This window comes from Saccopteryx leptura, chromosome 10 (assembly GCF_036850995.1).
Source record: "Saccopteryx leptura isolate mSacLep1 chromosome 10, mSacLep1_pri_phased_curated, whole genome shotgun sequence".
Taxonomy (NCBI): domain Eukaryota; kingdom Metazoa; phylum Chordata; class Mammalia; order Chiroptera; family Emballonuridae; genus Saccopteryx; species Saccopteryx leptura.
In genome coordinates this window covers 74,404,415-74,429,008 of record NC_089512.1, presented here as the reverse complement: position 1 = coordinate 74,429,008, position 24,594 = coordinate 74,404,415, and the positions used below count along the sequence as shown (strand labels likewise).

At 46.6% G+C, this 24,594-nt stretch overlaps 1 protein-coding gene across 7 annotated transcripts in view; it reads right to left on the bottom strand.

The window, feature by feature from the left end:
- Positions 1-24,594, bottom strand: part of PRICKLE2 (prickle planar cell polarity protein 2) — a 402,478-nt gene that overhangs the window by 43,575 nt on the left and 334,309 nt on the right. For all 7 annotated transcript variants that reach the window (XM_066350409.1, XM_066350403.1, XM_066350402.1 and 4 more), the window contains 5 exons: positions 16,708-16,821; positions 13,764-13,901; positions 10,738-10,941; positions 7,366-7,552; positions 897-1,772 (listed from right to left, as the gene is read on the bottom strand). In XM_066350409.1, coding sequence (XP_066206506.1) covers positions 897-1,772; positions 7,366-7,552; positions 10,738-10,941; positions 13,764-13,901; positions 16,708-16,821 — 1,519 coding nt within the window. The remainder of the gene's footprint in view (positions 1-896; positions 1,773-7,365; positions 7,553-10,737; positions 10,942-13,763; positions 13,902-16,707; positions 16,822-24,594) is intronic.

Sequence of the window (24,594 nt, the reverse complement as noted above, 5' to 3'; positions counted from 1 at the left end):
AATTGCTGTAAGAGTCAAAAGCACTATTCTTCCAGTACTTATGTCATTGTGGACTGTGGTCAGCCCTGATCCTCAGATGACCCTCTGAGTAGTGCCGTCCTGCAGAACGTCTATACATCTTCACATACTCACAAACCAGCTAGACAATTTGACTGGAGAGGGTGGGCATTAGAGTGTCTCTCTCTCTCTCTCTCTCTCTCTCTCTCTGTCCCTCCCTCCTCTCCACTCCGCCCTTCTCAGCTCTGTCCCTATCTCTTTGTCTTTACCTGCACATTCGAACCAGCTCCCTAATGAGATACTGGGGTCCAGAAGAGCCTTGGAAGCCGTTGTGGATGCACGGTGCCCCAGGCAGCACCCCGTTTTGCGAGCACTGCCTTCAGCTCACAGCTGCCCCATCTCCTGAACGTTGCCTCTGCTGACAGGAGCGGCTTTGGCCCACGCCCACATCCACAGCCTCATCTCCAGTTGCTCCCAGCGGCCCAAAGCCAAAGACTAAACCCTAACTGACATGGTGGTGCCAAACATTAGCCCCTTTGTCACAAGAGGGAACCAACTGTGGGGGACAGTGTCCTCCAGAGCCCCCTGTGAAGTTGGGCTGAAGCTGGGCTCCTGTGCAGACAGCATCCTTCACCCGCTCCTCCCCACGCCTGGGCCTGTTTCTCTCACGCCCCCTCCCTGGAAGCACCCCCTGTGACATGTCACAGGCATCCAAATGTCTGCTTCAGGCTCTGCTTGTAGGGAATCCGATCAAACTAGCCATCTAAAACTTGGTGGTGCACCTTCCCCAGTGAACTGCTGGAGGGGGCACATGGCAGGAACAGCATGAGAGCCGAGGCCCATCGTCAGGTCACCCTGAGGTCACCCTGTGTGTCTGCCTGCCAGGTGAACAGACCTACCTGTTGCATTAGACAGGGCCAGCGACTCCATGGAGCCCCGAGGGGTCTGCTCCGTGGGCGTCATGTCCGCAGTGTATTTCAGGGAACTGAGCGGATGATGGGTCCGACGCTGCTGAGTGGCCATGCCCCCTTCCTCCTCCTCCTCCTCCTCATATTTGGGGACTTGAATGCTGCCTCGGGTCTCACTGAAGCTCTGACTGGACATGTCGCTGTAGCTCTCCTGGGACCTCAGCCGTCCCGGGTAGTAGTCCTCTCGGCACTCCTTGATGAAGCTGCCGCCGTGCCCCTTCAGGGCCAGGGACGAGCTCCTCTTGGGGTTGCTGAAGTGCTTGGCCCACATGTCAGGCTGGGCCCCAGCCCCTGGCCCGCCCGGGCTGTAGGAAGTCCTGACGTTGCACTGGCTGAGCAGCTGCAGAGGACTCTGTGGTTGGTTCTGCTGCTCCATCTTGTTCCCATAATGATACGGCTCCTCGCGGCTCCTCCAGACTGGGTCCCGGGGGAGGCTGGGTGTCTGGCTGGCCAGGCTGAGCAGGTCCATCTGCAGCGACAGGGGGTCCACGTCCGCGGACAGCCGGTTGGAGCTCACCTGCAGCTGGCTGTGTTGGCTCAGCGCGGGCTCCTCCGTCTTGCCCTTGTTCTTGCCGATTTTGGCACTGCGCCGGGACTCCTTGGCCCTGGCATTCTGGAAGGCTGAGTCGGATGAGTCTGAACCATTGGGGTCCTCCCCAGCACTGCACGCCCGTGAGCAGAATATTTGGCCCTGTTTTGGGAGGAATGGCCGCCCAAGCAGGGATTTCTTGCAGTGAGCACAGCAGAAACAGGTCTCAGTGGCGTGCCAGTGCTGGCCGTCGTAGGTCATTTGGCCTTGGTCAATCCCTGAGAAAGAAAACACATGAAAGAAGCCAATAAGCTGCTCAGACTACTGCATTACATGGTAAAACATATAGCACACTGGGTTCCAGACACAGCAGAATACAATGTCATCAAACCAGTGATCAGGCCCCCATGAACGGTATGCATGTCCTACTATGAACACCTCCTTGTTGTAGCAGTCAAGTCCTTAAGTCAGTTGCTCTGAGTAGAGAAACTAATCAGAGTGGCCTGCCCATGAGTCCTTCTGCCTGGGACACACTCCTCCCGACAACGAGCAATAATGTTATCAATGTATGATAAATGCTTGCATATGTGTAAACCTATTTAACCTTCTATTGTATGAGGGAGGTTCCTAATATTATTTCCACTTTTCAGATGAGAAAAAAAGAGGCACAGGAGGTTAAATAACTTGACTGATGTAAAACAGCTGGGAATCACCAATGAAATCTGTACCCAGGAAGTCTTGCTCCTCACTGCGACATTGATACTGCCTCCTTCACTCTCCTTAGGGGTCTGCTCGAAGGTCAACTCCTTGGAGAAGTCGTCCTGTCCACCCTACTAATGCTGTCCATCATTCTCCACCCACACCTGCTGCATTTTGTATTTTTCTTCATAGCATTAATGCTGCTTGATATTGGACAGCTGCATACGTGCATCTGTTGAGTAGTTCTCCCCCTGAAAGTGCAGCTCTATGAGGACAGGGTCACTGAGTCTCTTTGGTATCCCCAGGAACATGGCCCGGTGCACCCATCATAGGGGCTCTTCATACATTGAATAGATGGGTAAATTCAATCCCACCACAAGTGTACCCCATTCCAAAAGGTAATCACTGTAGCAGCTCAGTGAAAAAGAAAAAAAATGTGGATTTCAGCTCTTGGTAAGGAAAATATTTGGACATGGTTTGCCAAATAAAACATATCACCCCTCCAGAAGCATCCACACCCTTTGCTTAACTTCTTCAGGAAAGGGAGAAACACATTTTGCCCCCTGCCAGGGCTGGGCCTGGTTACACAGTCTCGCTCCACCCACAGGAGCACCTGCCATTGCCCCCACTGCACCTGCTTCTCTCACCCCTCTGCCCCTGGGTACAGGACTTCATCTCCTGGTGGTGCACCATCGCCCTGCCACCCTTGGGCCACGAGCTTTGGGCAGGGCTAATGTTACACTTGGACCCAGCACTGGCCAGTAAAAAAATGTACCTCCCAGCCCAGTGACTGGTTCAGGGGCGGGCACATGACCTTCACCAGGCCAAGAAGAGAGACTTGGGACTGTTGCTAAGACAGTGATGTGGGGAGGCTCTCTTTTGACAGCAGCTGCTAACCTGGCAGGATGAAAACCAGGAGCTATGGGGGCCCGGGTCCTGTGGGGACAGTCTGCTGAGAATGCAGTCCGCAATCACTGTGGGCAGGAAGGGGACCTTTGCAGGTCGCCTGGTGTCTGCTGAGGAAAGTCTTTCCAGGAAGGTGGTATCAACGTAAACCTCTACTTTGGTGGTGAGGATCCTGAGCTGGCCTTTCCAGAAAGAACTTTCAGAGACTTGTCCAGAGAGGCAGTACGACATAGGAAGTGGCCTTTCTGTCCCTGTGACAGGGGAGGGTGGCTGCAGCTGCTGGGGGCCTGTGCTGAGCAGGAAGGAGCTCACAGCAAGGACCCAGGGCAGCTGGGGCGGCAGCACGAGCTCCCCGGAGGAGAGGGGGAAGGGAGAGAGGAGGGAGACCAGGCCAGCCTCAGTGTTCTCTCCTGGCCTGCATCCAGACAGCAGCCCTCAGAGCAAAGAGGGAGACAGGCTTCAAGACTGAGAGAAAGAGAAGGGCAAGGACAGAGGCAATCAGCCGGCAGCCTCTCCCGGGCCTGTCTGCGCTCCTCCCATTCACCATCGGTCCCCAGAGCCCAGGGAGAGAGAGGTAAGCACATTCGTCTCTTAGCTCCTCCCCAAGCTAAGGCTCTCTATGTTTCATTATGAGTCAGGACATAGGGACTAAGAGAGGATTTTTAGAGGGACTGGAGCAGCCACAAGGCCCACCCCAAGGGGGGGGGGGACACTGAATCCCCTGGCTTTCATCCAGCACAGCATTTCCACCAGGAGTGAGAACTGGCCACGGCAGGCTAGAGGCAGCTGACCCAGAGCTGTGGCTCCTTCCACACTTCCTCTCCAGGCTCCTGGCAGGAAGCAGGGCAGGCAGCAACCCAAAGGCAACTTTCTAGCATAACAGTGTGAAGTTTCAGGTTCAAATCCCAGCCCCCTGCCATTCCAGCTGGTTGTGAAGGTGCTGATGCTCATTTAATTTGTGTTCAAATCTTGGTTCTGCTGCTATCTGGCTGTGTGCCTCTAGGCAGGTGGCTTCATCTCTCTGTGCCTCGGTCTCCTCCATGATGCAATCGGGGTAACTGCAGTATCGACTTCATAGGTTTGTTGTGAGGATTCACTGAGTTACTATGCAGAGTACGCTTAGATGTATGCCTTGTAACTATTCTGACTGCTCTTCTTGCATTTTTATTACATCTCAATGCCTGTCTCCTTCTTCGCTCCGAGGGCCACTGCCTGGACACAGGCCAGGAGAGAACACTGAGGCTGGCCTGGTCTCCCTCCTCTCTCCCTTTCCCCTCTCCTCCGGGGAGCTCGTGCTGCCATCCCAGCTGTCTGGGTCCTTGCTGTGAGCTCCTACTCAGCACAGGTCTCAGGAGCTACAGCCTCCCCTCCCCTGTCACAGGGACAGAAAGGCCAGCTCCTATGGCCTGTCCTCTACCAACTCGGTGCTGTGTAAGGAAACACATGCAGAGGCATGAGGGGCCTAGTTCTGGGACAGGCCTTGCAGAAGGCTGGGCCTCCATGGGGAGTGGAGGAGGAAGTGTGTCACAAAGTAGCCCAGGAGGCAGTGGAACAGGGTCCCTGATAAACATCAGCGACGTCAGATGGTGCTCTGAACTGCTCCTGAACTCTAAACATCTGGAAAGGGGCTCTGCCGGTCTACATCTAAGGGCCCCCCACCCGAGCCCTTCAAGTACTTCTCTGAGGGTGGATGTGTTGACTGCTGCTACAGCTGTCGTCTGTTTATAGGACTGTTTGCTGTGCGCAGGCAAGAGTACCGTTGCCCTAGCAACAGCTGCCTGATGCAGGGTCTGCTCGGAGCAGCTATATAAATATGGAATATTTGTAGAATACAGTCAGAATGAAGCACCCAGAGGCTGGTGTGCATGATACACAGAGCATACCCTTTCACTGTTGCAGGAAATCAAGTTTTACAGAAAAGTAGATTTAGAACAAAATATCAAGGGCAGCATTTTAAGTGCAGCAGTGATAATTCTATAAGCCACAGAGGTCCTCTTTTTGGGTTAAACAGGGACGCCTTTTTATGGATTTAAGAGGAAAGGCATGGGAATGCCAATCACCATTCCCAACGAGCTAGGAGAGGTGAGAAGGAGAAGACAGCAGGCCTTCGAGCTGTGTAGGCTGTGGGGACAGTCAGACTCCTCTCTTCCAGGCCGCTGAGTGCAAGTTCTAAATGGCAGTTCCTGGAAAGGCTTTGAAGCACCAATGGAAAGGGACAGAAGAAATAGAAGTACTAATGAGAAGGGGTATCGTTGCTGTAAGTTTTCTGTACACTCAGCCCCTCTCATGTAAGCAAGCACTTACTTGCAGACCCAGAACCTACAGCGAGCAATGTGGGGTAGGTGAGGTGCACTGTCTCCCCTGACAGGTCTCATCCCTGCCCTTCCTCAAGGACCCAGTGACTTGTCCAAATCAAGATCCCGTTTGCTAACTCTTACCATAAAAGGAAGCTTACCTCTTTTGACTATTTTGACCTTGCAAGAATGAAAGCTGTTGGTTCTGGTCATGAGAGAGTGAGGTGTTTAGGGCTGGGAAAAGGGACTCTGTGTATCACCGAAGTCCCCAGAGGGGGTGTGCTAGACAAAGGTCAGCAGGACAATGCTTATTCCCAGGCCTGGCAGGTCCTCCAGCCCAGAAAGGCCTTCCAGAAGCAGGTAGTGTGGAATGGACACTCAACAACAAAGGACCACAGAGCCATGTAGTTGCCTTGTCCACAAGCTGTGATTTTTTTTTTTTTTTTGAGATAGAGAGGGAGATAGGGAGACAGGGACAGACAGACAGGAAGGGAGAGAGATGAGAAGCATCAACTCATAGTTGTGGCACCTTAGTTATTCATTGATTGCTTCTCATATGTGCCTTGAATGGGGGGCTCCAGCCAAGCCAGCAACCTTTGGGTTCAAGCCAGCAACCATGGGGTCATCTCTATGATCTCATGCTCAAGCCGGCAACCCTGCATTTAAGCTGGTGAGCCTGTGCTCAAGCCTGATGAGCCCTCACTCAAGCCAGTGACCTCAGAGTTTCAAACCTGGGCCTTCAGCATCCCAAGCCAACTTCTATCCAATGTGCCACCACCTGGTCAGGCAAAGCTGTGATTTTTATCAATACACAAATCCCTCCAAATTACTGGCTAATTTTTCATTTGATTACATCATTCCTAATGAAAAGAAGTAGCAGACAAAGCTACTTCTTTTTGCTCCTGATAAAATCTTTGAAGTGGGGCAAAACGGGCTCCCAGACTCACTCCACACCTACCCATGGCAGGTAAGATGCTGGCAGCTTCTAAGCACATTTCTTGGAACTGCACAAACCACAGGAAGACCAGGCTGCTGGTCTCACCAACATTCATTCACTGCCAACATCCTTCTTTTTCAAGGGTGGCTCATTCTCAAGTTGCCAGGAAAGGCAAGTTGAATGAAGCCACAGAGGAAACATGGTCCAGAGGGCTGAACAAACTGGGTAGTATTTGCAAAGGGGAAATGATTTTTACTATCTCAGGTCTGCCACTTGTTTGGGAAGTTTATACCTTATAAGCTTTTTGAGCCTCTCTTGCTTTGTATTTGGTTGGGTCAGTTTTTATTTGGTGTTTTATTTTTGTTCATTTGTTTTTAGACCTGCTTTCCAGAAACCACTTGGTTTGCTTGGCTATCTTTCCCTTTCTACAAAGAGAACTGGTTTGATTTCTCCCTCTGTTGACCCTTAAGTTTTTCCAGGGAGGCAGTGGAAGACATCTGGTTATATTTTCCTTTTCCCTGACTCTTGGTAATGGGGCTGTACATCACATAGCCCCACCTCAGGTGCAGGCCTATGAGTCAAGCAGACCAATAGGAAACTAGGAATTCCTTATTCTCTTGTTTCCGGGGCAGAACACATGACCAAAGCAGGGCCTATGTGATTCCTATACGGAGACCTGACTTGGATAGGGGAAGAGACATGCCCCACTCCTTTATAGAATGCGAGCGCAAAGCCTCTGTGTCACTGGAGGGTCATCTTGGCCACTATGTGAAGGCTGTTTGCTCCCAAATGATGTGATGAGAAGCTGAGCTGAGACACAGTGGGAAAAAACTCTTTTGGAACACTTGACCCATCGCTACCTAAGGCAAACATACTCCTTGGCCTTTCTAGTCATGTAACTCAAGATATTCTCTTTATCACTTAAGCTGGTATGAGTTGGGTTTCTGTCATTTGCAACCAAAGGGATTCTAACTGCATCAGATACATAAAGGTCTAGTCCCGATAGGATCAAACTAAGCCCAAGCATGGCCTCACCTATGTGTTGGGCACAGGTGTCGCAATATTCTGCATACAAGGACTCGAAGCAGTGGCAACAGTAAGGCCTTCCCTCCTTCATGATGTAGCGCTGGCCACCCAGCACTGTCTCACACTCGAAGCAGCAGAAATGTTTCATGTGCCAGTGGCGCCCCTCGGCTTCAGTGCATTCGTCAGCAAAGATGATCTGGTGATGGGGAAGCCAAATGGTTAGGACCTAATTAAGGAAAGCAAGGGGTCCCACACTAGAATGGTGAGAAAGCAGGTCCCGCCCACAAATTATTGAACAAAAATGGCTATGGGTATGTTCATTTTATATCTAAATCAGTTCCCACATGTGCACTTGTCTAAAGGACAATTAAGCATGGTTTCTGGCCTGGCTAGTAATTGGTTTAACCACGTTTCAATAAAAGAAAGAATGTTCTAGTATTAAGACTATAAAGCAGGACCAAAACCCAACAACCCACGGGCACTTTGAACATACATATCTGTTTTATTTGGCCTATAACAATACATATAAAAGATGTGAAATGTCATACGAACACCTGGAACTCGGTCTCTTTTTTGAATACATAATATTTGGCAACACCTGGTATACATCCTGCATGGCCGCAGAAGCTCACGCCGAGAGGAGAGGCTGTTGCTCTTGGGTGAGCAGTGAATGCTCCCATCTGCAGTTTGGTCATACTCTTCACCACTTGCTGTGGCCTTAACATAAGCCACTCTCATGTACAACATTTGCTAGCCCTCAGAAGCCTCTGTGCTTTGACCTTTAATGTAGATTTTTAAAATTTCAAAGCATAGATTTAAAAGCTTACTATAAACTACAGTCAAGTGGTACTTGTATAAGAATAAACATGTAAACCAACAGAATAGAATCAAAGGTATAGAAATAAATCTAAACATTTACAGTCAATTGGTTATCAACAAGGGTGCTAAGAACATTCAATGGGGAAAGAACAGTCTCTTCAACAAATGGTGCTGGGATAACTGGATAGCCACATGCAAATGAATGAATCAGAACCCCGATCTCATACCATACACTAAAAGGAATACAAAAGGGATCAAAGACCTAAAGAACCAAAAAACTATAAAATGCTTGAAAGAAAACAATAGGTGTAAATTTTCATGATCTTCAATTAGGCAATGGTTTCTTAGATATGACAAACCAGAAGTGTAAGCAACAACAATAACAACAAGAAATTGGACTTTATCCAAGCTCAATACCTTTGTGCTTCAAAAGACACCATCAAGAAAGTGAAAATATACACAAAGAATGGGGGAAAAGACTTGCAAATCATGTACTGATAAGGAACTAGTATCCAGAATATTTAACAACAGTTACAGTTCCATAATGAAAAGAAAAATCACCCAACTGAAAAAATGGGTCAAGGATTTGAATAGATATTTCTTCAAAAAAGAAAAATGTACACGTGTCCAATAAAGACATGCAAAGCTGCACAACATTGTTAGCTGTTAAGAAAACGTGAACTGAAACCACTTTATACCCACTAAGAGGACTATAATCAATAAGACAGTCAATAAGTGTTGAGGAGACTGTGGAGAAACTGAAACTCTCATTTACTGAGAGTGGGAATGTAAAATTGTGTGTCTGTCCTGAAAGAAAGTATGGATTCCCTCAACAAATTAAACAGAACTTTCACATTTCCCAGAAATTCCACTGATAGGTAAACATACCCTCAAGAGAACTGAAAATATATGTCCACAAAAAAACCTGTATATGAATATTCATAGCAGCATTGTTCATAACAGTTGAAAAGTGAAAACAATTTAAATGTCCATCAATTGAAAAATGGCTAAACAAAATGTGATATATACATACAACTGAATATGAGTCACACACAGAATACAGTACTGATACATGTCACAACACGAATTAGCATTGAATATATCATGCTAAGTGAAAGAAGCCAAACACAAAAGGTCAAAGCTATACAGCGTTATTTTACTTCTATGAAATGTCCAGAATATGTAAATCCATAGCGACAGAGACTAGATTAGTGGTTGCCAGGGCCTGGGCGCAGGGGAAAGGGATGTTTCTGCTAATAGATACAGAGTCCCTTTTTGGGGTGGTGCAAATCATCTGGGGTCAGAAAGTAGTGATGGTTGCACAAGTTTGTGGATATATTTAAAATCTCTGAATGTGTGTACCTTAAAAGGGTGAACCTTGTGTTATGTGAATTATATTTCAGAAAACCAAAATTTCAAAGCACTTAAATAATCATATTCTATTTGCAACGAAATAACATAACGTCATATCATGAGCACTCATTTCCAGATGTGGAAACTGAGGCAGGGAGGTGAAGTGGCTGTCTACAATTACAGAGCTGGCCCTAAACTCAGTTTCCTAACTACCTGTCTATAGGGTCTTTCTAGCACGTCACCGTAGCATTAGAATCCAAATTATATAAGACTGCTCCACTTCCCCCTAGAAGAGTGAATCTTTCCTAGGCAGTTTATATAAGGGAGAGATGCCCATGTCATAGTGAACTCGGGCTGAAAAAGCAAATGTTGTTTAGACAGTTCCACATTTCTGTTTACAGACTCAGATAGAACCAAAAATCCACTCTGCAGGAGGAAACCCCTGTCCAAGACATTTCCCCAAATGATTCCCATAAAAATTGTCTGCTTTGGAACATTCTCTTTTCTACTCCAAATTCTTAAAAAATTTGTATCAAGCTATAAGCTCCAAACCTTTAAAGCTAAAACCAGGATTTCAAGTCTTCCAGCTCACAGATCATACCTGGGTGTGTTTCTGGTAGGAGAAAGCATCAGGCCTGGAGCTTCTGTACTTGTCTGCTTTCTTACACTGGGTAGCAAATTCAAGTTCTTCTTAGACCATGGGGCAAAGTTTACCAAATGCAGTATCCATCTGCCTCCTGAATCCTCATCAGAACTTTTGTAAATCATGGGAAAATTAAATAATGCTACCAGTTCTCTTCTCAAACCAACCTGTCCCAATGAAGCTAAGAAAACAGAACTTTCTAAGACATAAGTGGTGCACTACTACGGATGACTGCTCCCTAGGACGAGGGCTGAACTACAGCTGCACAATGCCATTTTTTCCCTTTTAAGCATTCTGAACTGACTTAATATCAGCAATCTCTTCAGCTACAGAAACCAACTGCTCTTCCACCTGGGTGGCCACGAGACTGCTGCGTCAGTGAGGCAGGCCACAACTGGACATGCCAACCACCAGGGATGGGTGGGCCTTCCTCCTGGGAAGGGTTAACATAAGCAGGTGGAGCAGCCTGTGGTTTTCTTCTGTGCAGGAAGCCACAGGACAGTGTGTTGGTTATGCAACACAGGGCTGCTTGGCAGGGCTGCAAGCCCCACGGAGGGTACACTGACCTCGTCACAGGCTGCACAGCGCGGCTTCAGGCACTCGGCATGGTGCCGACCACAGTATATCTTCCCATCCTGGTAGAAGTAGATCAGATCCACCAGGAGCTCACTGCACACGGTGCATATGAAGCAAGGTGGGTGCCAGCAAACGCCATGGCCAGCGCGTGACGCAAACACGGCAATGTCCCCACCATTGATCTGGCCTCCGCACTGTGAAGCAAATGGAAACGTGAGTGTGAACACTAGCTCCTGCCTCTCAGTACCATGCTCAGGTGATAAATGACCCCCACCTCCAACAACAGTAGACTACTGAACACGTAGTTTCCAACTGGTCCCCGTGCAACCCGCCTCACATACGTGCCCTGCACCCACTTGCCTTTCTCAGAGCCACCAAGTAAGATGAAGTAACAGAAAATAAGGACTCACAAAGGTGGAAAGAAAGGGAAACTCTTGCAGGCAGGAGGCAAACTTAAACAAAGCGAAGGTCTCACTTTGAAGGATCTTTCAGATCCTCCATGCTCCATCCAGAGGCTCAGCCAAGTTTAACACCAGGAGTAGGCTGTGGGGGCCCAGAGTGGGGAGAGGGGCTGTAAGATGATAGGGGAGTGGGTTCATTAAAATATGCCCACCATTATTTCTCTGAAAGCTCCTCAGGCATGCTCTTAGCCTGCTTCCTCTAGCATCTTTTTACATAGTCTTGATTGAAAAGGCACACCTTCTAAGACCAGATTCTGGAAAGGGCTTCTTCTTTCTCCCTCCCCTATCTCCCTACTCATGTTCCAAAGTTCCTTCCTATCCAGAAGGGAACCAGGTGGAATCCCTGATAACCCATGTTTGCAGCTGGGGTGAGATAAAATGAATATGGTCCGAGGGTCTTTGACAGAGAAATAAAGTGTGAGGCAGGGGTTCTGGGGAAGGCTCTCTGCTGAAATGACATTGGCCATGAGGTTCCCAGCCTGAGGGTCTAGTACTATGGCCACACACATGGGGCTGAGCTTTGGGGGCAACGTCTAAAGATTAGAAAAGCTACCTCCAAACCTTTCCTACATCATATACCTCACACTGGTTGAAATGCTTTCTAGAAAAAGAAGATCTCATGGAACAGTCTCTAGGAGCTCATTCATGAGAGGGACCAGACAAAAGATAAGACGTTAGGCTACACAAAGTACTACCCCTTCCTTTCATAACACTAGATCTGAGACAGCACAGTGTTAACAGATAAACCGAAGCACATTAAAAATGTCAAGTTTACTTCAGCAGATATTGAATGAAATTGGACAGGCAGCACCAAACTGAGGGTGTGTGGGGTACTCCACCACCTGGAGCTCAGGGAGAGGCTCTTACAGAGGCGAGGCAGAGCCAAGCAAGGCAACGGCATGGCTGGCTAAGTGGCTGCCTTCTTTGGGAAAGCCAGGTTGGCATTTGTGATTGATTGTCCTTAAGTTTCATTTTCTCAGATTCTAGTACATTAATTCTGGCTTAGGTTTTAGCTTGCTAATGTAGCTCATCATATGAAGTATCGAGTCACATCAGTGTAATGCCCTCTGTTTAATTACTTGAACAATACAGAATCTCATTTAATTCTCAATACAGTTCTATAATATAGGCATTTATTGTCCCCATTTTGCAGATGACAAAACTGAGGAAAAGTAATATGGCCAAGGTTATCTGGGAGAAACATGAGTCACACTGTCTTTCTGCCTCCGTCCTCTTGTCACAATTCTATACTGCTTTCAACATCTTCCCACAATATGCCCAACCTTCCTTCTGTCCTAGGTGAGCCCAGCTGGGCTGGCTCCAGAAGGGTCTGAAAGTGGCGGAGCACACCGAATCTTACATCTTAACCACCGACCACCTCTCTCAAGGTTGTGTCTTAAGGATAAAGACCATGGCCAAATCTCTGGTCCTTCGGTTCTCCTATTAAGTATTGTCTCCATTCCACCCACCTGAAACTCCTTACTCTATCCTCCTGAAATCTGGAAAAAAAAAAACAAAAACAGCTTCCAAATGGCTCCCACTCCCCTCAGGTACTACTATCTCACATCTCACTTTCTCTCCACCAATCTGGTTCATATATCTTCAGCTCCTAAATGAGTCCTTTTAGAGCCCCCGAGTTCGATGGGCCTGTACTAAAAGCAGCAGGGCTCAGCCAAGTGTAGAAAACGACATCTAGCACCAGCAGGCCTTCGGCATCTGAGAGGAGCAGGGTGAATGCAGGCAGACTAGATCGCCACCACCCTGCTTTCTTCAAAGCCCTCCTCTGCCATGCCCTGAGCATTCTACAGGACGGTGAGAGAAACAATAAACTCAGACTCTTCAACCTAGTGAGGTCTGAGGGAGAATGCAGGGGGCTTCATGCACTTTGCCGAGGAACCCTTAGAGCCAGAAGACCATCATTTACCATCCTTTAGATGTCACCAGTCCTGGCATGACTCTGGGAAAGAGGCTGCCTGACCCATAGTCCATGTAAACTCCGTTTTTCTAAAGGACTCATTTAAAACTATAAAGCCATCATGTGTCATTCCTCAGCTCAACTCTTTCCAATGGGTAGGTCAGTCTCCGGGACTGGCCCTCTGTCAGCTCTGCTCCGTGGTGAACTCTGCCCTGCCACACTGGCCGACTGCTCAGGACAGAAACGCCCCTGCCTCAGGGCCTGGGAGCTGCCCGTTCCCTCTGCCCTCGCAGCCCCTTCCCCAGGCTGCACATGTCATGCCCCAGCTCCTGCCGTCTTTGCTGCCTGAGGGGCACCTTCCAGGCCACGTAAGGAAAACACAACCTTCCACACCCAGCACTCCCTTCTCCCTTCCCTGCTGCATTTCCTCTATCTTCTGCATATTATTGTCTGACCTCTTCCCCTGGAATGGAGCTTTTTACAAGAGCAAGATTTTTTGTTCACTGCTGTGTCCCCAGGCTCAGAGCAGTGCCTGGCCCACGACAGGCACGCAATAAGATGACTGGGGGGGGGGGGGGTGAGCAACTGAGAGGTCACATGCCAGAGCGTTCCGCCCTCACGCCTTGGAACCCACGCTCACCTGTTCACAAATGGCCCCGGTCATGGTGACCGGGAAAGGCCTGACGTTCCCTCGGCCCAGGTTCTCGCGTTTCCTCTGGTTGCTGAAGAGCTTCAGCTCCCGCTTCTCCTCCTCGTCCAGGGAGTTGCAGTATCGGACCTGGGCGACAGAGGGTGGCATGGAGGAGTCATCTTCCTCCTGGGGGTTCCTGAAGCTTGTGCCTCAGTCTTTGCTCAGTAAATACACTTCTATTTGGTGTTATGGCCCTGGCTTGTACTGGAACACCACCTGGCTTGTGGACATTTAAAATGGGTCTCAGCCTCGGAGGCTGACAGCCAACAGAGCTTGCCAAAGGCTCCGAACTCTGGAGCCCAAGGCTCAGGCAGGGTGAAGGTCCATTTCTGTTCCTCATCCTCCCTGCCTCACTCTGCCTCCCCACTAAGATTCAAACCCAACTTCTGCAACTTTCTTCTTCTTTCAGATGCATTTGGATCTTTAAATTGACTTTGGATCCTGATACTTTTAGGCCCATGCACCCGCGTATGGTCCTTGACACGAGGGAGGCTCCAGGCCAGCGAGCCTGAACCGCTGCCAATGCCTCACAGCTTCTTTTCTCCCATCACATTATTGGGAAAATGAAGAACCACAGGCTGGAGACTGAAGAGCAGGAGGGAAGAGCTGCGCTGGGCTTGGTTAACACGGCAGCTCTTGGTAAGCTATGCTCCTTCTTCTTACACAGACACAAACCAGAGGACAGATGTTAGTCATTCGGCTCTCCTCTTATGTCTGCACACGGTAGGAATTTTGTCATAGTCTTGAACTACCCCTTATTACTGTTTTAAAACTGACTCGCTTTAAAAAACTTGAATATGTTTACTTAAAAACAAAGTATATTATAAATGGAAAATCAGTATTACCTGCAAAAAACAGGGGTGACCATAAACTAAACAGAGTGAGAACAAAACTACACTGTTGCCAGATTCTAGCTGGCTACTGTTGCTTGTGGGAAATCCTAAAAAGCAGATTTTTAATACTGCAACTTCCAAGTGGACACTAGGAGGGTTTGGAGAAGTGTGATGCACCTGCAGGTACCAACCGAAAATTTCCCCCTTGATTATGAAATATAATTTAAAAGGATGTGGTTCTCTCGTTAAATGGTTCAATTTTATTTACTGCCTTCTTCATGTTCCACATAAAGTGCCCTCTCTACCACACTTTGGGAAACATTGCCCACCACCAGTCTTCATAGTATTCTGGGCATCAGAAAGGCTAACTGAAATGCTCAACTGTTTTATCATCCAGAGGGTTACAGTGAAACCTTTGAGCTAAACAGATGCATTCTCATTTAAAAACCAGGACAGCTGTAGATGCCAAAATCGTCTTCTTTGGATGAAAATAAAATGATCAAATATTTACTTTAGAATCTCCCTTTGTTCTCAAAAAAGGCCACGTTAAATGGGTGAAATCTGCCCACTGGGTCACATGTAAAGAATTCTCACTGCAGGAAGAAGGACTTCGAGAGGTCTTGTCTCATGAACCACAGTGAACTGTACACAGAAGAAATGACTAAAAGCAGAAAAGAGCAGATCAGGTCTTTCCATCACATAAAAAAGAGTTAACAACAACAACAACAACAACAAAAACCCAAAACGACTTCATGTGGATGTCCCAGTGAGAGAACTGCAGTGACCCGAACAGCCCAGAATATACGGTTACACCACTGACATTTTATGGACTTAGTTTTAAAGAAAGGCACACCCCTCCTGCTTGTAAAAACCCTCATTTTCACTTCCAGATTCGTTGACTGGGCATCAGGTTACAAGGCTTGCTCTCAGGTTTAAAGAGAAAGCATATCCATTTTTTAAATGATGTCTGAAATAAACACTAGGAAAGGGAAGCCTCGCTCTCCTTCTAGGAGCCGCTTCCGTGTTCAAGCTTTTGCTCCACTTATTCAAATTTACCTTTTTATTCAAATGGGAGAAGGTAAAGGCTAAAAAAGCACTCAGTCATTTCCTTTGGGTTCTAGCTTGTGGGTGTGGCAGTGGGTAGAAAGCTGGTGTCTAGCTCGCTAAAGGGGTTACATCTCTTTTAATTGAAAATTATGTTTTTGTTTAAAATGCAATCAGAGTTCAGTAGACAACTCAATTCTATGAGTTATCATTTTTACAAACCAGATACTTAAAAATTAATTTCTAGTTTACAAATCTAAACCCCTCAAGCAGTGTGATGCCTTTAAAGCATTTACAAATTTCCCATTATGATCAACTTAACTTCAAATACAAGAAGTGCCTGCGGACAGTGCCATGTGTCTAGGTTCAGAAAGAAAAGGAAGAGCCTGCAAGCCACAGTTTCAAGGGCACACGGGTGACCTTAGCAAGCTGGACTTTCAATGACAAAAACACAGGCTTTTCAGAGCTGCAAATCGGAACACAGAAGTTCTGCTGTGGTGCGGCGTGGGAAGTGAGCACACCTCTTTCTCAGGAGATGACGCAGAGCCACGGAGCTTCTGCGGGGTCTGAACTGGCCGTGGAGCCCCACAGTCTGACGGAGCTTCTGCGGGGTCTGAACTGGCCGTGGAGCCCCACAGTCTGACGGAGCTTCTGCGGGGTCTGAACTGGCCGTGGAGTCCCCAGTCTGACGTGCTCAGGACCCAGACTTGCACACTCTTCTTCAACTAAGAAAACCTGGACTTGAGCTTTTACATGTTAGTGCTCCCTGGTTACCCCCAAATAGCAAGTAGTGCCAGGCCCAGAGGTGACTCCAGTGCCTCGTGAGATCCTGCTCTCTGGTAACACTCTCCAGAAGGTGTGGGACAGTTTCTCTCGGCTCTAGTTAAGGAAACTGAACCTAAACTAAACTGCCAGTTTTCCTTCCGAGATCTCACGGACCACAGCATTCCAGTTGTGGAGCAGAAACAATTCAGAGGTTCCAAGAAGAGTCTTCCTAAGACCCCTTCAGCCCTTACCTCATTGTCATGTGGTGGCAGCTGGTGTAATAGCTGTTTGATGCGCAGTTTCTCGCCAGGGCTGTTGACATACGGAACTTTCTCTTCTGGGAGACAGCTATAGTACTGGTGAACCTGGAGAAGGAGAAGCGACACATGTCCTGCCCATTGCCAACTTTCTGGGAAGATGATTCCCATGGCAGGGCACAATTCACTTCGCACGGTCCCCCCTCCCCCGCCCTGGAAGGCAACGGTATGAGTTTCTCAGTGCAAGCTGAGAAATTCCTCCTGAAAGGAGTCCGGTAAATCACCTATCTCCTGGGGGCTTTCCCTCTCTCCACAAGGGAAAATTAAAGCCAGCACACTTTCCTGGGCAAAGAGCAATCGGCAAACATGCTGGGGAACCCGGAGGGAGGGCTTTCTCGGCAGGCGCCCTGGAGAGCTGACTTTACCATTTTCTCGGTTAGTCTCCAGCATGCAACACGCCTATGGAGCCAGCGGGATATGTCAGTGCCTGCCTCGCAGCACGAGTCCCAGCCAGCTCGGCACTCGGCAGACTGCTGGGTCCCTCGGCCTCCACCTGCAGGAAGAGCCCTCCAGGCCTAGAGCCTTTTGTAAGGACAGACGGCAGTTCACATGCCAGAAAAAGAGTCACTAAATCTGGGATGCAGAGCATGCAATAAAAAATTGTCATTAATAAGAGTATTACTGTACATCTTAGAATACTCCTGTTTATATCAGTTAGGACAGATTCTTACACTTTCTAAGGCTCAGTTAACACTAACAATAACTTTGGAAAGCACTGTGCAAAACTAGGGAAAGAAAATACTGACCATACAATAGGTATGCTATTATTTAGGAGAGGCACCCCCTCAAACAAAACAAAAAAACCAAAAACAAATGCACAAGCTCAGATGACATCATGGAAAATATTTTGAACTATCTCTTAGCAGCATCATGATCAGCTCTTGTGAAGCAGGAAATTCATTCAACAAACAGAGAAGAAGGAAGACTTGGGACTCTAAATTCATCATATTCATTACATTCCACAAACTTGGTCTAATCCCCTGAGTTTAGGGAGTCTTGGATATGCACATATGTTTTGGGAATGCTGGGTGAAGAGTTATGAAAGATCTGTCTACTTTGATCTCCAGAAACTAAGTCATAAGTGTTAGAAGAGGGGAGAAAAGGCTTTGCAATGACAAGGCCTTAAAAAATGTGAAAACCATCTTTATTCTTGTAACAAATAATTGTAACCATTCACCATCATGTGCATATCATCTTCTTAATCAAATCCCAAAGGCAACCATAAACAGACTTCTTGTCCCAGACTAGCTGGCTTTGGGAGGCCAGGCCTCTGCAACTGCTCCCTAAAGGCACTTGGCGAGGAGCCACTTCCCGGGATGGGAAGGAACCACTCCAGGCCCGCAGGCCTCCCACAGGTTACTAGCACTCTCCCAGAGAAAAAATAAAAGCCCAGCTGATGGAGCTGGTTTGGAATTAGAAGCTGGCACTGAGCCCATCAGAGACCAGCACCAGATGGCCCCTCAGGTAAGTGCCAGGTACAACAGCAGACCTTGTCTCTGTGTCTTGGAGAAGGGCTTTGCTTCCTGAGTCAAAGAACTGCTTGTAGAAAGGCCTTGTTGCGACACCACACCACTTTGTCATTCTCACAACTCCCATGATAGCTATGGACATTAGGGACAAATGCTAAAATGAATCACTGTGGACACTTGCTAATGAATGGTCTAATTTGAACTTGACTGAGCCTCCTCTCCATCGCCCTCATTATTCACACAGCCCCCTCTCCACTGCCCAGAACAGTCATCCCTGAGAGCCCTTCTGAACCAGCGCCTTGAGCCGAGCCCTCTTTGATGCTGTCCATGGCTGGCCCAGGCTGGAGTCTGCCCCGCCCCTTCCATGCCATGGCCAGGGGATCTGCACCTCCAGTCCCAGCTTAGCCATGTGCCACCTCTGTGTCCTCAGCAAGTCACCTAATCCACTCAGAAGCCTCATTATAAGATTGAGGCAATGAAATGAGAGTGTAGGCAGAGCACTTGCCCCTCAATAACATGAATGTATAGCAGTCAGTATACTATCTTGCTTGGAACACTCCAAATGGAACAAACCAGAGGCTTCATGGACTTTCTTCTATTTTAAAATGTAGGGCACTACTGTCACTTTATAGAGTGAGACCAAACACTGGAACTCCCCACCCCCATCTTAGTCTAAGTAAGAAGGCTGCAAGGAATACAATGTTATTTAAGCTAGTTTGATTTCAGAGATAAGAATGGCAAAGTATTATAAAGACGTGATGTTTCCTCCAGAACCCAAGCAGTATACAGTACAAGGGCCTTGGGAGGAAGTGGAGCCTGGCTGGTCAGGTGATCAGATGAGAAGTGAGGGCGCTCATCTCTCTAAGCCCAGTGTCCTCTACTCTGCAATCTCTGCAGATCTGCTTCTTACCTCCCAAAGCTGAAGGCTTCTCTTATAACACTGGAGTTTATAGAACCTTGGTCCCTAGACTGACTAGCTTTGCTCAAATCCAAATTTCCCAGAGAAAGAACCCTGGGCAGGGACCACACCTGGATTAAAGAAGTTCCATACCATTTAAGGGTAAAGGAGTCCCAAATACTCAGTGATAGAGAATTCTAGAGGTACTAGGGAGGTAATAAATATCTTGGTATGCTGAGGTCCACCCTGCAGACTTCAAATTCTTTTAAAAAATTTTATTTTTCAGTTACAGTTTACATTCAATATTATTTTGTATTAATTTTGGGTGTATAGAATAGCGATTAGATAATCATACATGTTACAAAGCGTCCCCCAATATTTCCAGCACCCACCTGGCACCACACATAGTTATTACAGTGTCATTGACTAGATTCCCTAGGCCGTACTTTACATCCCGTGACTATTCTGTAATGACCAATCTGCACTTCTTAATCCCTTCACTTTTTTCACCTAGGCCACCATCGCTCTCCTCTTTGGTAACCACCAGTCTGTTCTGTGTCTAGGAATCTGTTTCTGTTTTGTTTGTTCATTTATTTCATTCTTTACATTCCACATAAAAGTGAAATCACATGGTATTTGTCTTTCTCTGCCTGGCTTATTTCACTTGGCCCAATACCCTCTTGGTCCATCCATGCTGCCACAAGTGGTAGGATTTCATTCTTTTTTATGTCTAAGTAATATGCCAGTGAATATATGAACCACCACTTTTTTCCACCTACTTTTCTTTCAGTGGGCATTGGGGTTGCTTTCATATCTTGCCTATTATGAATAATGTTGCCATGAACACAGGGGTGCATACATAAGGCTTTGAAATTCTTAACAGAGGCAGTGACTACTCTTTGGGAATAGAGCTCTATTTTTCATGGCTGGGCATCTTGTGATGCCTTTTATAATTCAAGCCAACTGATTACTGAAAGTGAATCCTTTCTACCAGTATTCCAATAATTCCTTGAATATGGACTGTGCTAAAATATTTTTTCACAATAATTTAGTGGATGACTTACAAACTTACCTAGTTAGTGAGATGCCCTTTTATTAAAAACAAATCAGCTAATATTAAGGAACAACCTACAAAACCAGCCCAGTGTCACGTGCAAGGTGACTTGACAGGCTCTGCAGGAGGACAGTGAGCTGGGCCTTCACCAGTTCCAAGCTTCCCCAAGCCTGTCAAGCCCAGGAGAAGAAGTCAGTCTCTCATGCTGGCTTCTGTGTCTCCCCCTGGTATTTATCTGAGCTTTCTAGGCTCTTTATTGAGCAAAAGAGATTAGAAGATGGATGAGAATGAGGGGGAAACTACTCCCTTGAATTCCCAATCTGTCTGGCCACGCACAGAAACATCACATGCATTACCCTCTGTCATATTCCATAATAAAACTATCGTATAGCCCAAAACATACACCAAGGGAAATACTTAGTATACTTCCTGGCACTCCAAAAATTAAACTGAACACCACCACTGAAAACCCTGCAGATTGCTCATTTTAGCCCAAATATGTTTCACTTGCTAATTTTTACAAGTAAATTAAGCAATTCCAATAGAGTTTTGTCAATGATCATCATTATCTTTATTTTTCCTCTTGTGTGTACTGACATATTGAGCCTATTTTTCAAGAGCAGGTCTGTTGAATGTTCTAGATCTAGAAATTCTCCTTCCTTTAAACATTCCCAGGTAGAAGTGCCTTGTGATTCTGCCCTGGGTGAAGCTGTACAAGGTACATTTCCTCATAAACAAAGAATTTTGAATACAATAAACTGGCTTATAAAAATGAAGTAGCTGAAGGCATTTAGAGTACTATTCCCAACAGGGAGGTTTGGCAATCCTTTAGTCTGCCTGACAGATTGTCAGAACTCAGTGTGCAAATGAGTCTGCAGAGCAAGGCCTCACCCAGACTGGGCTTGTTTGCACTTTTGACAAACATTTCTGCCTGGGCACACATGGAAGAGAGACAGTAAATGACTCCTCACTGGAGAAAAAAAAGTGAGCTAATTAAAAAATATGTGTGTGTGTGTGTGTGTGTATTTTAATTTATGGATTTGAAAGAGGAAAGGAGAGGGTGTGAGAGGAGGAAAGAGGGAGAGGGAGAGGGAGAGGAAGAGGGAGGGGGAAGATGTAGGGAGAGAGAGAGGGGGAGGGAGAAGGGAGGAGAGGGGGAGAGAGAGGGGGAGGAAGGGGGAAGAGGTGAGAGAGGGAGAGGAGGGGAGAGGGAGAACGAGAGGAAGGAGAGAAGGAGAAGGAGGGGGAAGAAAGGGGGAGGGAGAAGAGGAGGGAGAAAGAGAGGGGGAGAAGGAAAGGGGGAGGGAGGAGGAGAAGGGGAAAGGGAGAGAGGGAGAAAGGGGAAGGAAAGAGGGGAAGAGGGGGAAGAAGAGAGGGAGAGAGAGGAGAGAGAGGAGAGAGACACATCAATTTGTGGTCTTGCTTATTTATACATTCATTGGTTGATTTTTATATGTGTCCTGATGAGGGACAGAACCAACAACCTTGGTGTATCAGGACAATAGGAGGCGCAGTGCTTTATTTAGAGTGATGGTTCCCGCCTGGCCTATGGTGGCACCGTGGATAAATATTGGCCTGGAATGCTGAGGTTACAGGTTCGAAGCCCTGGGCTTGCCTGGTCAGGGCACATATGGGAGTTGATGCTTCCTGCTCCCCCAGCCCCCCTCTCTCCTCTTTAAAATGAATAAATAAAATATAAAAAAATAAAAATAAGAAAATAGAGTGATGGTTCTCAAACTTTTGCTTGCATCAGAACCACCTGAAAGGTTAAAACACATATCTCTATTTTAGTAAGCCTGGGACGGGACTGATAATGTGCATTTCTAACCACTTCTCAGGTGATGTCCCTGCTGGTGGGCCAGGACCCCACTTTGGGAGGTTGTTACCCAAGTGCTCTCCTTCTGCAGCCAACCCCATGAGGTTGCCAGGTAAATGGTGGGCTTCCTGTTTCTTCTAAGGGATCCAGGAAGCCTAGGAGGGGAAGGAACGTGTCCAATCCAACCCAGTTTTGCAGGTGCCTCCTTCCAAACCTACATATGTGTGATAGCAAGGGAATTCTATCAGCTTTGGCAAGAATGAGGACTCTTGAGGGAAAAGGGCTTGTATTTTTGGGTGGGACATTTTTCATATCAAAAGCATTCCTATTTTTCTTAAAGCAGGAACCCAAAAACAAAGTCAGACTTTCTTGGTTGATCTTAGATTAGCATTCATCATCTAAATGAAGGAAGGGATCAATAAAAGTATTTACTTATTGAATGGCTCTTATGCCAGGAGTGTTTTTCTGTACAGTAGCTTGTGAACCTTTCCCACACCCTGGAGCTTGGTACGTTATACTCATCAGAATGAGCAACACAGCTAAAAAGTGGTACTGCCACTTTTGATTTGGCTTCCTCATTCTCTCCCTCTGTTTATCATGGATTCCTCACCTTCCTTATCAAGAAAAAAAAAAAAGAGACTGGCTGAGGATAGGAGAGAAGAAAGAAATGGATATAGTAGTTCTCAATATATCGGTTTGACTGGCTACAGAAACGACGAATATGTTTTCCTTTGCTGCTTTCCATAAACACATGGTACAAAATAAACTGATAGTAAGTGAAAAAAAAAGTATTTCAAATTAAGCAGTCTTCCCACAACACCATGGCCATGGCATGATGGTGTAAGGGAGCTGCAATAGATATGGCAACACCACCCATTTTCCTTTCTTCCTTTATGGGAATACCCTTGTTTTACTTTGATTATCACTATACCCAGCTAAGAGCGATATTTCTGCATCTCATTAGCAGCTACGAGTGGCTATGTGAATAAATCCTGGCCAATAATATGCACGGATGTGACTTCTGAGTTGGCTCTTTTAAAGGATGCTAAGCAGTTGGCAAAGGCCCTTTGGGCCCAGCCCCCATCTTCCTGCTTCCTGTCATCTGAACTTCATTTATCAATGAGAGCAATAAACTATTTCTTTATTTACAATCTTTATTATAGGAAGCAAATGCAATTCCTAAATGATACAGCAGTGGTTCTCAAATATTAGCATACTCCATAATCATTTGAGGCCCTTACTGAACATTATTCCAATTTTCATCCTTCAGGGTCTGAAAAGGAGCCCAGAATTTTGCATTTTTAATAAGCACCTCACACCACACCAGAAGAAACACTGCTTTAAAGGGAGAGAAAACATGACTCTACCAGGTTTAAAGGTAAAAAAGCCCTGGGGTGTAATCTCCAATGTCTGTTGACAAATATAGAAGGTTTTACAAAAGCCCATCTTAACCCAGACACTACCTAGTGTCTTCACTTCACTTTCACTTTCTCCCTCTCCTGCAGTTTGAGAAGTTTAGAACCTCAGTTAATCTACTTCAATTTGGGGAGGCAATAATTAGACTACTCCTGAGGTCTCAGAAGGCAGGTAATACAGAGAAATGAGAGATGCTGCCTGAATTTGCAGCACGTGGTGGTTTTTATGAAGAGTGCATGCACATTGCTTCCCAAATGGGGTCCTGGAGAATAATTGGGTAGCATTCCAGCTATGAGCCAGTGGCAATGGGCTGCTTTGGGGGGGGCGTTTGCTCATTTTGCCTCTACTTGCCAGAATTTCATTCTCCAAGCAATAGGAGAATAGTGATGTTAAGTGGCATCTAAGAGGTATAATTGTACTGAGTTTGTCTCCTTTCTGTTTCTCCAGGAGACCCACATTATAATTTTAATTGGTTTACTCGGGAAGTAATTTAGGATATAACTGTCTAAAATATAATGCCTAAACAATGTCTCCATACTTAAACTCTTATAGATTAGGAGCAAAAATCAGAAGGAAAAACTCATTTGGGGTATTTTCAGAGGAGTACATCAAACTACCTCCACCCACAACACACACACTTTTCTTGATCACATCTGATGTCTAATTCATCACCAAAATGTGTCAGAGATAGGCTTAAAACATATCCAGATTTCAGGCATGACCCCGCCCACAGGGTTATTGCTATGGCTGCCCTGGTTGCTGGCTTTCTCCTTTGTGTCTACACTGCTGATTCTGTATTCAGCATCAATGGCAACCCTATCTGAATATAAACCAGGTCATGTTGCTATTCTTCTTAACACCCTTGATGGCTGCCCATCCCCCCTTTGATTCAAAGCCAAATTCCTACCTATATGACCATGACCTTGCTCCTTTAAGACCTGGTTGATAAAATCATTTCCTATCATCCTCCTGTTCAGTTCTGCCAACAATGGCTTCCTTGCTATCCCCTCACCTCAGGGCCTTTGCACTACCATTCCTTTTGATGGGACCATTCTTCCCCCAGATGTTTACATGATGTCCACCTTCACAATGTCCAGTCTTTGCTCAAAGGTCACCTTATAAGAGAGGTCTTCCCTGATTAGGAAATTAGCACTCCCATCTCTTACTT